The 15,437-nt window shown below is 48.7% G+C and overlaps 1 protein-coding gene across 2 annotated transcripts in view; it reads right to left on the reverse strand.

Annotated features, from left to right (window-relative positions):
- PRPS2 (phosphoribosyl pyrophosphate synthetase 2) overlaps positions 1-15,437 on the reverse strand; it is a 34,296-nt gene that overhangs the window by 15,509 nt on the left and 3,350 nt on the right. Inside the window, exon 2 of one of the 2 annotated variants that reach the window (XM_044234672.1) lies at positions 10,444-10,627. In XM_044234672.1, the coding sequence (XP_044090607.1) occupies positions 10,444-10,627 (184 nt within the window). Of the gene's footprint in view, positions 1-6,170; positions 6,213-10,443; positions 10,628-15,437 lie in introns of those variants that run through there. The other variant, XM_044234673.1, reaches the window with a different exon arrangement.

Consider the following 15,437-nt stretch of genomic DNA (forward strand, 5'->3'; position numbering starts at 1 on the left):
CTCCTGTCTCTGAACCTGCTCCCATCTGTCCAGGCCCTTTAAGAGATGCACCTGCTTTCTTCCCTGGCTCCTCTGCGCCTATTCATCGACTGGGCCCAGATTTCTTAGAAAAATATGCCGGAAGCTGCTTTCTCGCAAAAGAGGAAAATAATTCTAGAATTTGACAGTAGTAACCAAGATAGCCAACTGGGGGAAATAAATGACCCGTCGGCATCTTTTTTATGCGGTCTCTGATGGCACTTTGACTGACACCCCTTTCCGCCAAAAGCAAATGCTTCACTGTAACTGACCTATGTGGTGCATTTCATAACACCCCGGTTGATAAGGACAACCAGTATCTGTCCCCCTTCTCAAGCCTCTTCACAGAAGACAGCACCCACCTGCTAAAACTTTTGGCCTTTAAAGGGACATCAAAGTCTCCAAAGAAAAACTGTCCTTTGTCCAAACTCCGGTTTGGTATTTAAGGTCTGTGATCTCAGAAGACAGACCAGAATTGGATCTGGGCAAACTCCGAGGGAACCTAAATGTCCCAGAACCTAGAACTAAAGAGGCTTTCTTGAACTGGCTGGCTCTTGTGGAAACTAGGATTCCAAACCTCTCTCTCCCTGCCCAGCCTCTATCCCCTTTACTCAAACCTGACAAACCCAACCCTATTATTGGGAAACAGGGGCATGACACAGGCTTTGGGGCTTGAAAGTAAAGCTAACAAAAGCCCCTGCCCCCAGACTTCCTAATTACCAACCTGCCTTTTTCCTCTTCTTATACAAGAGCTTCGGGAATGCCCCCGAGCGCCCAGCCACAAACATCAGGCCAGAGGGTGACCCCACCAGCAATCAGTGGCTCCGCAGGCATCCGCCCTTCGCCTCAGAGCCACGTCAGCCACTGCCCTCACAGTTAAGGCCACTGCAGATGTAAGTCACTGGGGTCCCACGAACCATCCCCCTGCTCCACGCCACCAGGAGCCTCGCCCCAGGGATATCCTCCTAGTCCCTGTTCCTCCCAGAGTCAACTCTTTCTCACCGCGATGGCCCGAACTCTGCCAGCCTCCCCCCTTCCGCTGACGAACCCCCTCCCACTGCCTCGCGCTGGAGACCGCCTTCCGACTGCCCACGACAATTCCCAGGAGACTCCTGGGACCCACACAGACTTGCCACGGTGTACTGACGTTCTTACAGGACCGAACCGGCAACCAGCACGCTGGGCGCGCCCTTCCCGCTCCCTCTGGTCACTGAGTCTTGTTCCCTTTGCCTTCAGCTACTTTTGCTGCAACAAGGCTGGGTTATACACTCTGACTCAAGCTTCTATTTTCGCCAAAGGCAAAACCACATACACCTATAGGGACAGTCCGTGTGCCTCTGGGGCAGCTCAAGACTCTGGAATGTTACTGCGGCAACCGGGTCATTAGATTAAAAAGGGCTCCCGTGTCCAAAATGTATTGGGTGCCGGGCTTTTGCCGGCAGCTCTGGCTCTGAAAGTTCCCACATTCCAGACTCAAGGACATCGCCTTGCTGATACTTCCACCAAAAAAATGCTCCTCTCAAGGAGAATGCCAGCCAGAGCCCTGGTGTGTTCCAAAGGCAGGATGTTCTTTCAAAGGACAAACTAGAAAAACTGACCAGAGGCGTGCAACAATTAGCCCCAGAAAAAATACTGGAAATCTAGTAACTGTTGCTTTGATGAAGAAAGCGAGCTTGGGTTTAGCCCAAATAACCATCCGGTCCTACCAGAAATTCCACGATTTGCACTACTTCCAACTGTACACGCATTAAACCATGGCTCTACGGACAGAATGAGAGCATTCATGAACCAACACTGCCGGGAAATTTTACAAAGGTTGAGAAAACGTCTACTTTGCCTGCTCCACTTGTCCAAAATACAATCCTGGGAAACCTCTCCACACCATATCTTAATCTGCCTGGCAAATTAAATTGCCCAACGGACCCCTGGAGATCTGGCAACTAGATTTCATGGATACAAGCATGTTTTCATCATGGTTTGTCAGTTTTCTCACTGGACTGAAGCTTCCCCTGTAAATACGCCAGTGCCTCTTCTGTGGCTAAAATTCCAGCAGAAAAAATGATTTCCTTCCCGGGGAACCCTTCTTGAACTACACAGTGACTGGGGTCCCCGCTTTACTGGTCAGGTGCTTCTCTAAGTCTAGGCACTGTGGCTAGCTTCACATAAATGTTTTCCACATCGTCCTTAATCCTCAGGGCTGTTCGAATGCACTAAGGACACCGTTAAGACTTAAGTGGCAAAATGTGTACAGTCCAAATGCCTAGGCCAAAGGCATGGCCAAGAGTCCTTCTAGATCGCAGACCTTCCTGCTTTTGGAACTCATACACTCTCGCGCTTGGAGATAATCCCAGGACGACTGTGCATTTGGCCCTGCCTCTTTGGACCCACACCTGATGCAAAGAGAGCTCTTTAATATCATAAAGGTGTAGTTGCTTCTGTTAAAAAAAAAAATTACCATTCTCTGGTAGAGCCAAGTCTTCACTGTGTACTCCCAGCAGACAAACAACCTTACATCATCACTCTTCACAACCTGGAGAATTTGTCTCTCAGAAAGGACACCTCCAAAAAGATCTTTCAGCCTCGCCGGAAAGACCCCAATTGGGAACGGCTCACCGACCCGTGTCGCCCAACTCAAGGACAGACTCCTGGATCCATGTGGTCCCTCTAAACCAAACACCACCTCCTGACCGGACCTGCTCACCCTCGGAGGATGTGAGTCAAGATCCCCGGGACTGAAACACACAACACCTGGAGAGACCGCTTTCCCCAGCTCTCCGGACCTGGCCTGTAGACCTTCTATCTCTTTGGTGGCAAGAAAACACCCTTGATCTGCATTGCCCAATCTCTTGCCGAAAGGGGGAAACCTTTTCAAACAGGAACAGCCTCATTAGGACCCTGTGAGCATTTCTGAAGGGCGACAAGGTTCTGAATTCACAAGTCTTTCTTTTATCTCAACTAGGAATGGGGCCTGGATTCTTATCCAAGTTCATAGTTTCTGAATTGGCAACTTTACAGACTATTAGTGGTAACAAACGTGGTTCTAAATAGCACTTTTGAGATAACGCTGTTTTAAAATGTGCTTGCCGAAAGGGTCTGTTTTAACTATTGCTTCACGTTTCTCCATGTACCGTGGCTTCCCAGACATGCTCGGTTACTCCGTGCACTGCGCTCTCGAGCTAGTTTGCGATTTTATCTCCCAGCCATTTCAGGAGGCAAACGTGACTCTGGTGACCTTCAGAGGGAGAAACTTTTCTTCCCTAAATCCAAGTAAGAACCAATAAATATTTTCAGACGTAGGGTTCTGGTTGAGAGCTAACATATGGTTGGTTCTGTCCTGTTGGTTTGGACTGGGTGTGGTCTCTCCATCTTTCGCTGGCTCCATGCTCACAGTCCAGAGAACAGACAGACTTCCGAAGGGAGATGCCTGTGCCTTAGTCTCTTCTAACGCTCCTGGGATTCGCTGTGGCTTAAACGCTTTCCAACTGCTGCGCACTTTCCCTCCCACATGAGACGCGACAACCAGGAAAGGTCCTCGCTGGCACCGAGAAAGAGAAAACCACTACATATAAAGAACCTGACTGCTGATCAGTGATGCTTCCAAGGAAAGCTGTTGATCTAAAGGGGGAGATAAGAACATTAGTGAGGCAATTCTCACTAAAATGGAGTCAGGAGGTTCCGGGAGGGGGAGCTCTCACGCCCTTCCACTCCGAGTCAACTGCAGACCCAACATGAAGAGGGAAACTTGGCCTTGCATGTGGACACGACTCTAGTACTTCGCTACTCCAGCAGGAGGAAGAAACATTTTCCTCATTCCTGGCAACAGCTCCGCTGATGGGAAGCCACTGTAATAGCTTCCAACTCCCAGTTTCTTCCAATGGTCTTTTAGTTCCTAACAGCCCTCCGAACTTCCCCCTTTGCTCCTCTCCTTCGTCCTTCAGACCTGCCGATGCTTTTTTTAAATTCTCAAATAAGCCTACCTTTTGCTAGTAAAATAACTGGCAGTTCTACTTTTAAGGTTAGTAACACATATGTAACACACACACACACGCACACGTTTTTTCCAACCCACAAGGAATGAGAAGAAACATCCCTAAATATTAACAGTACCTGTTTCCAGAAAGTGAAATTGTGGGAAAATATTCTATTTTTTTTTTAATTTTTCAACTAACCACAAACTAAAATTCATGTTTTCATTGTTTAAATCCCTGTTCTGTTCCACACTGCCTTTAGGATAAAAAAGACCCCGACTTTGGGACATCTGGGTGGCTTAGTCGGTGAAACATCTGCCTTTGGGTCAGGTCATGATCCAGGAGTCCTGGGATGGAGCCCCACACTGGGCTCCCTGCTCAGCGGGGAGTCTGCTTCTCCCTCTACCCTTCACTCCACTTGTGCTCTCTCAAATAAATAACTAAATCTTAAAAAAAAAAAAACCACCCCAACCAGCCTGGCTCCAAGGGTCTTCCCTGCCATCTGCACTGGGCCCGCTCTCTCCCTCTTCTAGAGAACAATTCAAGCCTTGCCGTCTACACCCACATGTCGGTCTCACTCCCATGCCTCTGCTGGGCCACACTGCATTTGACCCTCCCCATCTGGTTCAAATCTCCAAACGTTGTGACACTCTTGAGAACTCCCGAGAGAAATGGTCTGTCTGTTCTAAAGAGACGCTGCATAGGCTGATCACTTGGCCAGTACGGCTGAGGACCGCCCCAGGCCATCTGCTGAAAGACTGACATTAGAAGTCCTGAAGTGTACGGACGTCATAGTTCACAACTGGACCAGGCATCTCTCAAGGGCAAACGACTAGTTCAGAAGATTTTCGCATCCTCTGGAGCACATGGCTCGGTACCCTACACACCACAGCTCTTCAGTCAATCCTCAACAACAGATTCTCAATCCCATCGCATTTTCAAGGCTTAGTGATGTGCCTCGGTGACTGCGAGAATTATTCAGTCTAACGTGATTTCAGAATAATTCAAAGAACAAACTGACCATGGAGACTTCTTTGTAATACAATCTGATTCTCAATGCTCATCAAACTGGGGCTCTTCCTCTGATTTTATAACTGGCCAAAACATTCCTCTGTGGCATCCAGCATGTCCCGCTTCTGAGATCCAAACTGAAATTTCCACAAATAATATTTCGATGAAATTAAAATAATTGAAAAGAACATAACCTTGAAAACGATCGGGGAAAAAAAGCTGCAAGTCCTGTACCCTCTCAGAACTAACGCTTTCCAGCTATGCCCACGTCATACTGTCTGTACCAGGGAAGGGAACTGGCAATTACTGACTGCCATCCAACGTGGGCATCAGCCAGCCGCGGCCGGTGAGACCAACCAGCCTGTGGTCTGTTTTTGTACAACCTGTGAGCTAAGAAAGGCTTTTACATTTTTCAGAGGCTGAAAAACAAATGAAGAACGTTTTGTGACATTTGAAAAGCATATGAAATTCCTACACCAGGGGCACCCAAGTGGTACAGTCGGTGAAGCGTCTGCCTTAGGCTCAGGTCATGATCCCGGAGTCCTGGGATCAAGTCCACATACTGCTTGCTTCTCCAACTCCCTCTGCCCACACCCCCCACCCCCGTTTGTGGTCTCCCCCAAATAAACATATAAAATCCTAAAGAAAAAAACAGATGGGGTGCCTGAGTGGCTCGGGCAGTTAAGTGTCTCCTTCGGCTCAAGTCATGATCCCAGGATCCTAGGATCAAGCCCCAGGATGGAAACCTGCTCCGAGGGGGGCCTGCCTCTCCTTCTCTCTCTCCTCTCTCTCTCTTTCTGTCGAATAAATAAGAAAAGTCTTTAAAAAAAATTAAGGGAAAAAAAGTAATTCCCATTCCCGCGTCCATAAACAAAGCTTTACCGGAACACAAACAGATACCCCTTCGCTTACGTATCTATGGCTGCTTTTGCGCCAGAATGGTGGAGCTGACCTAGCTGAAGAGAGCTGGTGGCCCACCAAGTCTTAAATTTGACACCTGGCTCTTTTTGGAAAAAAATCTGCCTACCTACGTATTTGTTGTAGGCACAGCATGTCAGAAATAGCAAATGCTATCCTTACATTTACAGATGCGAAAACTAAACACACACAGAGTTTAAGCTACCATAACAAAGAAAGGACGAGCTGAGTGAATCATGATGCTGAAATTCAAACCTGAGTCCGCTTGTTTCCAAAGCTGTAACCCCGGAGTTCAGGCAATGCGACACGATGCGTTTTACGAGTCATACTACGTCACCTTCCCTTCTCCAGGACGGCACCGCATGTGCTGACGCGTCACGACTTTTGAAACCATTCCTTCACTGCCGGAACTAGGCCCTGGTTTCTTGCACATACCAATGAAGCCAAAAATAAAATTTTACAGATGTGTGGGGCTTGCTTAAAAAAAAGAAGCAGTAAGATTCAAAATAAAGGTTGTTTTTTTTTTTAAATAAATATTTTATTTATTTGACAGAGAGAGACACAGTGAGAGAGGGAACACAAGCAGGGGGAGTGAAAGAGGCAGAAGCAGGCTTCCACTGAGCAGGGAGCCCAATGCGGGGCTCGATCCCAGGACCCTGAGATTATGACCTGAGCTGAAGGCAGATGCCCAATGATGAGCCACCCAGGTGCCCCAAAGAAGCACGTTTTGAATATGAATAAAAGCCTCTAGCTTTTTCTGGGCTTCTCTGCACATAACTCCAAAAAGGTCAATTACCCTGGATTTCCTTGTGTTTCAGACATCACAGGCTGCACTGTCCTGCGGGAAATAACAGGACAAGAGAAACCAGGGTTTGGGGTGTGCGGGGGCGGGGGGGCGGGCAGGGGATGCAAGTGTGGCCCATGCCATCCTGTCACATTCCAACACTGCACGGCCTTCAGCCTACTCTTCGGTGCTCTTCAGGAGAGCACAAAGGGGAAGAAGGGTTTTCCCCTCATTCTGGGTCTCAGCTCAGCCCAGTTACTGATAAACACAGTTTGCTCACAGGCTCGGGCCATTTCTCTTAAGCATCTGCCTAGATCCCTTGTTACACACACTTCAAGAGGGAAAATTCACGGAGGTAAAAAGCCAAGTGAAGACAGAAACAGGTTGGAGGGATGTGGCCTCAAGTGAAGGAACCAGGCAGCCTCTCCAAGCCGCAGAGGCCAGAAGGATCCTCCCCTAGGCCTCCAGACACACCTGGCTCTGCCACACCGTGATTTTTGACCTCTGGCCCCCAGAATGGTGAGACAACATTTCTGTCATTCTAAGTGCCCCCCCACCCCAACCCCCCATTTAGTCATTTACTACAACAGCAACACAAACTGAACACAGCCCTCCACCATTCCTTCTCTCCTCACCAGTTTTCTCTGACAAGAAGCCACACAATTTCTGCCCTCAGGGCTCCCTCTGCTGCTATCTGTGTGGCCTCTCAACCCTGCGTCCACCTCCCTGCGTGGTTGACAATGAACGTCTTATCTCCTCCATCAGCAGTTAAGCTCGGAAGTCTGGAACTGTCTGATGCGGGTTAAACACAAAAACAGCTACCAGGTTGTTTCCAAGAAACACACTTAGAGCAAAGTGATTCATGAAGAGGGAAAGGAAAGAAAGACAGGTGTTCAAAAGGGCCCTGAAAGGAATACCGGCCCCAATGACAGCCAGTGGGAACCAGGACAAAGAGCTGGTGAGAAGCCACGCCCGCACCACCCGCTGGTGGGATCACTGCGTAGGGCGGCAGGGGACACTGCTGGCCAGCAGTGGCCACATTCCCCCTAAGGTGGGAGACAGGTCCCTGCCAGGGGCCAGGGCCATGCAGGACTAGTTTCTCTGCAGGAAGAAGACTTCGTTAGGAAAAAACATGAGCAACAAAGTTTGAAAATGCCACCCTGGAAACAGACTGAATACTTACAAACAAAAACCATAAGAGTGTCCACAGGTATCGGTTAAGGGGCAGTGGGCCCGGAACGGGGGCCATGGAACAATAAAGGGAATCAGTTACTCAAGAAGATACAATCCCATCTGAGCACCAAATGCCAAAGTCACTAGAAGTGAAAGGAGAACCTGATGGCAAATGACAGAATACAGAACTCGCTAAGCCTCTTGCTACATGAAAGAGAAAGCGCAGAGTATCACTGGCTCCTTCAGGACATGGAGAAAAGTGAAGATGTACTACAAGGCTACGACATACACAAACGGAACAACAGACTGTGCTGATGGGACAAAAAGCAATAGAAATTCTGGAGATAAAAACGCACAGAAAACTTTCCAATCAAGTTAGAATAAAAAATCCTTCCTAAATAACAAGGGGGAGGTTATGTGCTTCATGGCAACCTATGTGACCTAAAGGTTTTGGGGGCCCTTAGCTAAAGCTCCATCACCAAGTGATACATACACAGTCACAAAGTCACACGCTCACGCACGTACTGCTCATGAACCAATAATGGTTTTTACATGACTGAACAGCGAGAGGGAAAATAATCAAAACAACATTTCACGGCATGTGTCAATTACATGAAATTCACGTTTCACTGTCCATACATAAAAGTTTCATTGGAATACAGCCACACCCATTATTTATATATCATCTGTGTCTCTGAGATACACCAGAGTTCAGCTGCTGCCACAGCGACCGTACACCCCTTTATAGAAAGTTTGCCAGCCCGGTCTAATCCATGCAGGGCAAATCATAACTCAATTGCAGAATGGAGTTCTGGAGACCAATTTCTAAGGAGGAATTAACTGACAGCTGTGTTCAGCATGGGGTCTGGGAACCACATCGGAAGAGGCATTAAAATTTAGGGGGATCTTGGTATAGGAATTCAAATTTAGAAAGGGATTTTTTTTCCACATAGGAGGGAATCTCGTATGCTGTTTGGAAATGTGTGTTGTTTCATAAAATGAATTAGGGAGATAAACAGGGGTGTATTGGGGGAAACGTCCGGCATGATTAGTCACATCACGGAATAGCCATGTGTCTTGTCCATTGCAAGGATTTGTGGAGAACCTGATGAGCCTCTAGCCATCCGTAAGACAGAAAGCACGTTAATAGTTTAAGAGCCAATGGTTATCGTGCTTTGAGTGATAGCCCCCCAAAACGCATCTACCCAGAACCTTGGAATGTGACCTCATTTAAAAAGAGGGTGCCTAGAGATAGGACTAGAGAGTAAAGATCAAAATGGGTAAAGGGTTAAGGGTAAAGATCAAAATGAGATTACTCCAGATAAGGGTGGGTCCTAATCCAATGACCACCCTTTTAAAAAAGAGGGAAGGGCACACGGAAACAGGGAAGAAAGCTGCAAAGAAAGCTGCGAGATGGGAGTGATGCCACCAGAAGCCAAGGAATGTGAGGAGCCACCAGAAACCAGAAGAAGCAAAGGCGGCTCTCCCCACCCCGGCCTGAGTCTTCATAAGTAGCGCAACCCCGATGCCACCCTATTTTCTGATGCCTGCCCCCAAATCGTGACAGAACAGCTTTCTGTTGTTGTTTTAGGCCACCCAGTTTATGGTGATTTGCTGCACCAGCCCTGGCAAACCAATATAATCCCCTCCAAAGTGCCCCTCCAATCCCAACTTCTCTGATGTTTTGCGAAGGCAAGGACTATTTTAATTTCTTCTAGAAACTCACACAGCCTCCTATAGGGCTAATGTTGCTAAAAGAAAAAGTCAACAATACTAACTTCGTTCTTTGTGAAAGTTAAAAAAGAGGTGTATTTTTTATTTTATTTTATTTTTTTTAAAGATTTTATTTATTTATTTGACAGAGAGAGGGGGAGAGAGAGAGAGAGATCACAAGTAGACAGAAAGGCAGGCAGAGAGAGAGGGAGAAGCAGGCTCCCCGCCAAGCACAGAGTCCGATGTGGGGCTCCATCCCAGGATCTTGAGATCATGACCTGAGACGAAGGCAGAGGTTTAACCCACTGAGCCACCCAGGATCCACCCCCCCCAAAAAAGAGGTGTATTTTTTAAATGAATGTTTTTCTTTTCGAAGACCTGTAGATTCATATGCAATTGTAAGAAACAATTCAGAGATCTGGTTGGGCCCTTTACCCATGTTCTCCCCATAGCAACATATGCAAAACTAGAGTACAGAATCCCAACCAAAATCCTGGCATTGACTCAGGCCAGTAATGGGATTCTACTTCCCCAGATTAATGTACTCACACGGGGGTGAGGGGAGGCTCCAGGTCCACCCACCACCATTAAAGATACACAACAATGTCATCACCAGGGCTATATACTATCATAATGCCTGGAAACACACGCCCTGTCTGTATCTCTATCTGTAAATATGAACACGATGGCTGGTTCAAAGACAGACCTTTGAAAAGCCCGGATGAGAAGGCTTATGTACTCGATCATTAAAATAGAAAGCAAACATCTTCCCAGATGTTTAAAGATAATACGTAAGGGGGAAAAAAACGCAGATGTTACCCCAGAATAGGTTCTGCCAACGGGATGCAAACCTCCTACCTTGTCCTTTTTATCCTGTCGGGCGTATGGAAAACACGGGATCACGGCGGTCACCCTGGATGACGACGCAATCTTGCACGCGTTGATCATGATGAGGAGCTCCATGAGGTTGTCGTTGATCTCCCCGCAGCCGCTCTGGATGATGTAGACATCTTCACCCCTCACGCTTTCACCAATCTCGACGCTAGGAAAAGAAAAAGCCCGAACGGTGAAGCAGGCTTGCGTCTCGGAGGCCCCCTGGAGCACGACTGTGGGGCAAGGAGTCACTGTTCAGTGGCACTCGCCGCTAGGACCTCCCACGGCCAAAGGATGCAGAACAAAGTAAGCGAAGGGAAAGGGGTGAGGAGCAAACTCCGTGGGCAAGCACGTGCAAGCTTCACCCCCAACCACCCGCGGTGACAATACGCCTGAAGTGCTGTCCGCCACGGAAGCTCATCCGTGCCCAGGCTCATGGGGGGGAGGGGCGGGGGGGTGCAGCTGGGGGTCCCATGGGCTGCATCTGCCTGGCCCGGACCAAGATCCCAGACCACCAGGGGTTCCACATTAAGCACATCACTCGCACAGTTGGGCAGAGAGAGCTAATCCTATCTGGGAAGGGCGGGAACCCTGGCAAGCCTCGCTTTCTCACATAGGAGGGGATCTTCTACGCTCGCCGGAAATACGTCTCAGTCCTGCCATATTTACCTCTTTCTGCTAAACAATATACTGAGCTTTGCTTTTATTAAAGTTACGTAAACGCACTGCTTAAAAAGTTCTCGTCATTCCGCAAGGCTCATAGCAAACATCGCAGAGGCAACCCACGTGCACTCCGGCTGCGGCTCTCACGCATTTATCGTCAAGTCTCCATCAGTTCGTTTCTCTCACTTCATCTTAAGTTTGCATTTCTGGCATCACGTGTCGACGTCTGGCTATGCAGACGAGGAGCGAACGAACCCCCATACCCCGCACCTGTGTCACCCGCGGCCCCGACGCAGAGCCACCTTCAGACCAAACAGGACAGCTACCTGGAACTCTGTAAGGGCTATTCCGAGTTGAGCCATAAAGCAAACTTCAACCCAAGGTTAGATTTCCCTCTTACACATAGCTTTCGGTGATCTGTCTTCCCTGGAGTCTACCGCCCTACGTTTTCACCTGCTAAGTTTTCTAAGTAGTGAAGACAAATTCCAGCGGAAACACTGGCCTGACCATCGACATTCCCACCAGGACGGCTGCACGCGCCATCTCCAGCTCCCTGTCCTGCCGTGTCTTCTCCCACCACTGGCTGCGCCGGGTTCTCCTTCTGCCTCCGCACGGTTGCCGCCCCCCGGGGCGGGGAATCCCACCATCCCTTCCCCCACACTCAATTCCCCACTTCCTGTATCCTCCTTCTTGCTGTACTTCTTTGTTTGGTTTGGTGTCCTCCAGTAGCTTCTGGAAAAAGAGTAAAGAGAAGCTTCAAAAGTCTCTAAAATTGCATGTTGGAAAACCTGTGTTTTGGGCAGAGAATGGCGAGTGTTCCAGACGACAGCGCGCCAGCCCATCCCTGGCACGCGCCTTCCCATGGGAAGAAAAGGGAAATAGCGCTGTGTGCTGGGGCAGTCCTTCCCAGAGCAGAGCCAGGAACCAAGGAGACCCTCAGCTGTGCTACTGTTTTTCCACAATTGATACCTGGAGCATAATACGAATTCTGCATTTACTTCCACACCACCTTTCATCCTGAGATGAGAAGGCAGAAAACTGCACTGTCCCCAGCTGAATGGAACCACTGAGAAATACTTGGCGCATGCGCACGCGAACCCTCCCCACGAGGACCACAGCCACACCCATGCACATCTGGTATCACCATTCCCCACATGCCTTCGGATCACCCTCCCCCCATCGCCTCACAAGAACCCCAAAGCTATGGCCCTTCCGAGACCCGCTTCCACAAGGAAGCTGCAGGTCTTTTTCAGTGGAAAGTGTCATACTTACTACAGTGTTTATGTATTTTTTTTAAAGAATTATTTATTGGGAGGGAGCACGACCAGGGGGCAGGGGCAGAGGGAGAGGGAGAGGGAGAAGCAGGCTTCCTGCTGAGCAGGGAGCCTGATCTGGGCCTCGATCCCAGGACCCTGGGATCATGACCTGAGCCAAAGGCAGACACTTAACCAACTGAGCCACCCAGGCGCCCCACTATTGTTTAAACCTTCAGTATGTGTAGCGTTTTCACCATTTCTGTTGTATCCCATTTTCTTAGAGCAAGTTACGGAAGAAGTTTGAGTGCTGGTCCCCCAACCCCAGTTTTCCCATACACCCTGTGCTTTTTATTGTATGATTTTGCCTAGCAGGATGATTAGGAAAGCATGTCACAGTACAGTAAGATGGTCTGCAAATGGGCTCGCCCTGAGAAGAAACAGAATGACTCTCACTTTAAAATTACAAGTGAGGCACATAAATAATTACCCTTATCTCTTCTACTATCAGAAGCCAATTATACCCAATGATACTGCTTTATCAACAGAGCCAACTGTGTTTCTAAAACAACTTTAAAAATGAGTCGACATTTTGGACACCATGCAGCAGTATGCTGAATCCATAGACGCTTCTACCTGACTTCAACTAGAATTAATTGGGATACAAAAATGAAGTCTTTCAAGTCGAACTGATCTGCAAGTCAGTTCTGGTAATGGGGGTCCTGTTTTTCTACATTCTCTGCTATGAATGGAAAGAATATGAAGAGAGAGACAGAATTCTATATGCCCCCTCCTATTTTGAGTTCTAAGGAGCTAACCGTAATTCCCTTGAGAATATCCTGTCAACTGCGGAATAAGGCCAATTTGGAAATCGCGGAGTTATATAGCTAGAATTAAGGTTATTGACCAGCTGACCTTAAAATACAATTTTTTTTTTTATTACAGAGAGAGATTACAAGTAGGCAGAGAGGCAGGCAGAGAGAGGAGGAAGCAGGCCCCCTGCTGAGCAGAGAGCCCGATGCAGGACTCGATCCCAGGCCCCCGAGATCATGACCTGAGCCAAAGGCAGCGGCTTAACCCACTGAGCGACCCAGGTGCCCCAGCTGACCTTAAAATAGGGAGATTTCCCGGAGATTATTCAAGTTGGCACAATGCAATCACAAGGGTCCTTTAAATGGGACAGGAAGACGGAAAAGGTTAGAGAGACAGGAGGTCTGAGGCAGGCGGAGAAAGGTGCTGCATGGTTCGCTCTGAAGAGGGAAGAAACCAAGGGCTGCTGGCAGCCTCTCCAGGCTGAGACAGGCAAGCGAATGGCTTCTCCCCAGAGCCTCCAGAAGGGAATGCAGCCATCCATAACAGACTTCTAACCTACACAACCACGAGATGCAGCGGCGACAGAGGGGACATGGGCCTGCCAAGCCCGAAGTATTTACTACCTGGCCTGTTACAGAACAAATCTGCCAGCGTCTGGTGTTAGGACTGTTTATCCCCTAAGACCTGCTTCTCTGGCCTATTTTTCTTCAGGAACTTCAGTCCCCTTATGATAGCAGTCCAGCAGAGGATGGAAAGTTCTATCCCCATGGCAACTCTTCTCCCCAAAGCTATTCCTGCTTCTACTCATAAAGATGATCACGACTGATCTTTCTTGTAAAATTGTGGCCAGAAGGCAGCATCCTTTTGCTGTTCAGATGATAAGAAGGCAGGTGAGTTTATGTGACTCAACAATGAACAGGTGTAGGGATTAAAAGATGGCTGCAGATGCTTTAAAAACTTTTCCCACCGAGAAGTGGAGTCTAGGGGCGCCTGGGTGGCTCAGTCGGTGAAGCATCTGCCTTTGGCTCAGGTCATGATCCCAGGATCATGGGACTGAGCCCCGCATCGGGCTCCCTGCTCAGCATGGAGCCTGCTTCTCCCTCTCCTCCTTCACGTGCGTTCTTTCTCAAGTAAATAACTAAAATCATAAAAAAAAAAAAAAGTAGTGGAGTCTAGGGGCACCTGGGTGGCTCAGTCAGTTAAGCATCCAACTCTTGGTTTCAGCTCAGATCATGATCTCAGGGTTGTGAGATCAAGCCCCACGTCGGGCTCCACACTCAGGAGGAAGTCTGCTTGAGATGCTCTCGCTCTCCGCCTCTCCCCTTCCCTTGCTTGCACACTCACCTTGCATGCACACACGCCCTCTAAAATAGAAAAAATAAAAAGTGGAGTCTATGTTCCCCTTCTCTCGGATTTGGGAAGACTCTGTAGTGACAACGCCCCAACTTCAGGGCCCCGAGCTTACCAGACCAGCAGGTCCACTGCCTGTCTTCCATGCTGTAAGGAAGCTCAAGCAGCCCCGGGGGTGGAGCGGGGGAAGGTCCTGAGGTTCCTAACCAAGCTGCCAGGCAGGCGCTGGCACCGACTTACCGGCCACGTGAACAGGCCACCTTCGAAGCAGACCCTCTAGCCCCAGCTAACCGTCCCAGACGCCATCACACAGGGCACTGCCCAAACTGCACGTTTGTGAGTCAAAAACATGATCGCTGTTTTAAGCGGTTAAGTTGTGGGGTGATTTGTTACACAACAGAAAACCAAAACTTTGGGTCTTTCAGGACAGCTAACCACTCTGTGGGCAGGTTAACTGACCAGGATAAAATGTTACAACAGACCTTCAGACAACTTCATTGTGGAATTTCAGCTGTCTCTACGGAAGCCCATGCAGAAACATCTCTCTGCATATTTCAAAATGATTCAGAGGGGCTCCTGGGGGGGCTCAGGTCATGATCTCAGGGTCCCAGGATGGGGCCCTGTGCTGGGTTCTGTGCTCAGAGAGGAGTCTACTTGTCCCTCTCCCCTACTCATGCTCACTCTCGCTCCCTCTCTCTCAAACGAATAAATACCATCTTTAAAAATAAACCAAAAAAAAATCAGTAAAGTGATTCAGAGATGAGAGGGAAATTCAGGAGGCCCCGTGTCTGATTAAGTGGTATTTTAAAGGTGGGGAAAGAGGGGGACTTGGTGGCTCAGGCGGTTAAGCGTCTGTCTTCAGCTCAGGTCATGGTCCCAGGGTCCTGGGATTGAATCCCA

Source organism: Neovison vison, chromosome X (genome assembly GCF_020171115.1).
Source record: "Neovison vison isolate M4711 chromosome X, ASM_NN_V1, whole genome shotgun sequence".
NCBI lineage: Eukaryota > Metazoa > Chordata > Mammalia > Carnivora > Mustelidae > Neogale > Neogale vison.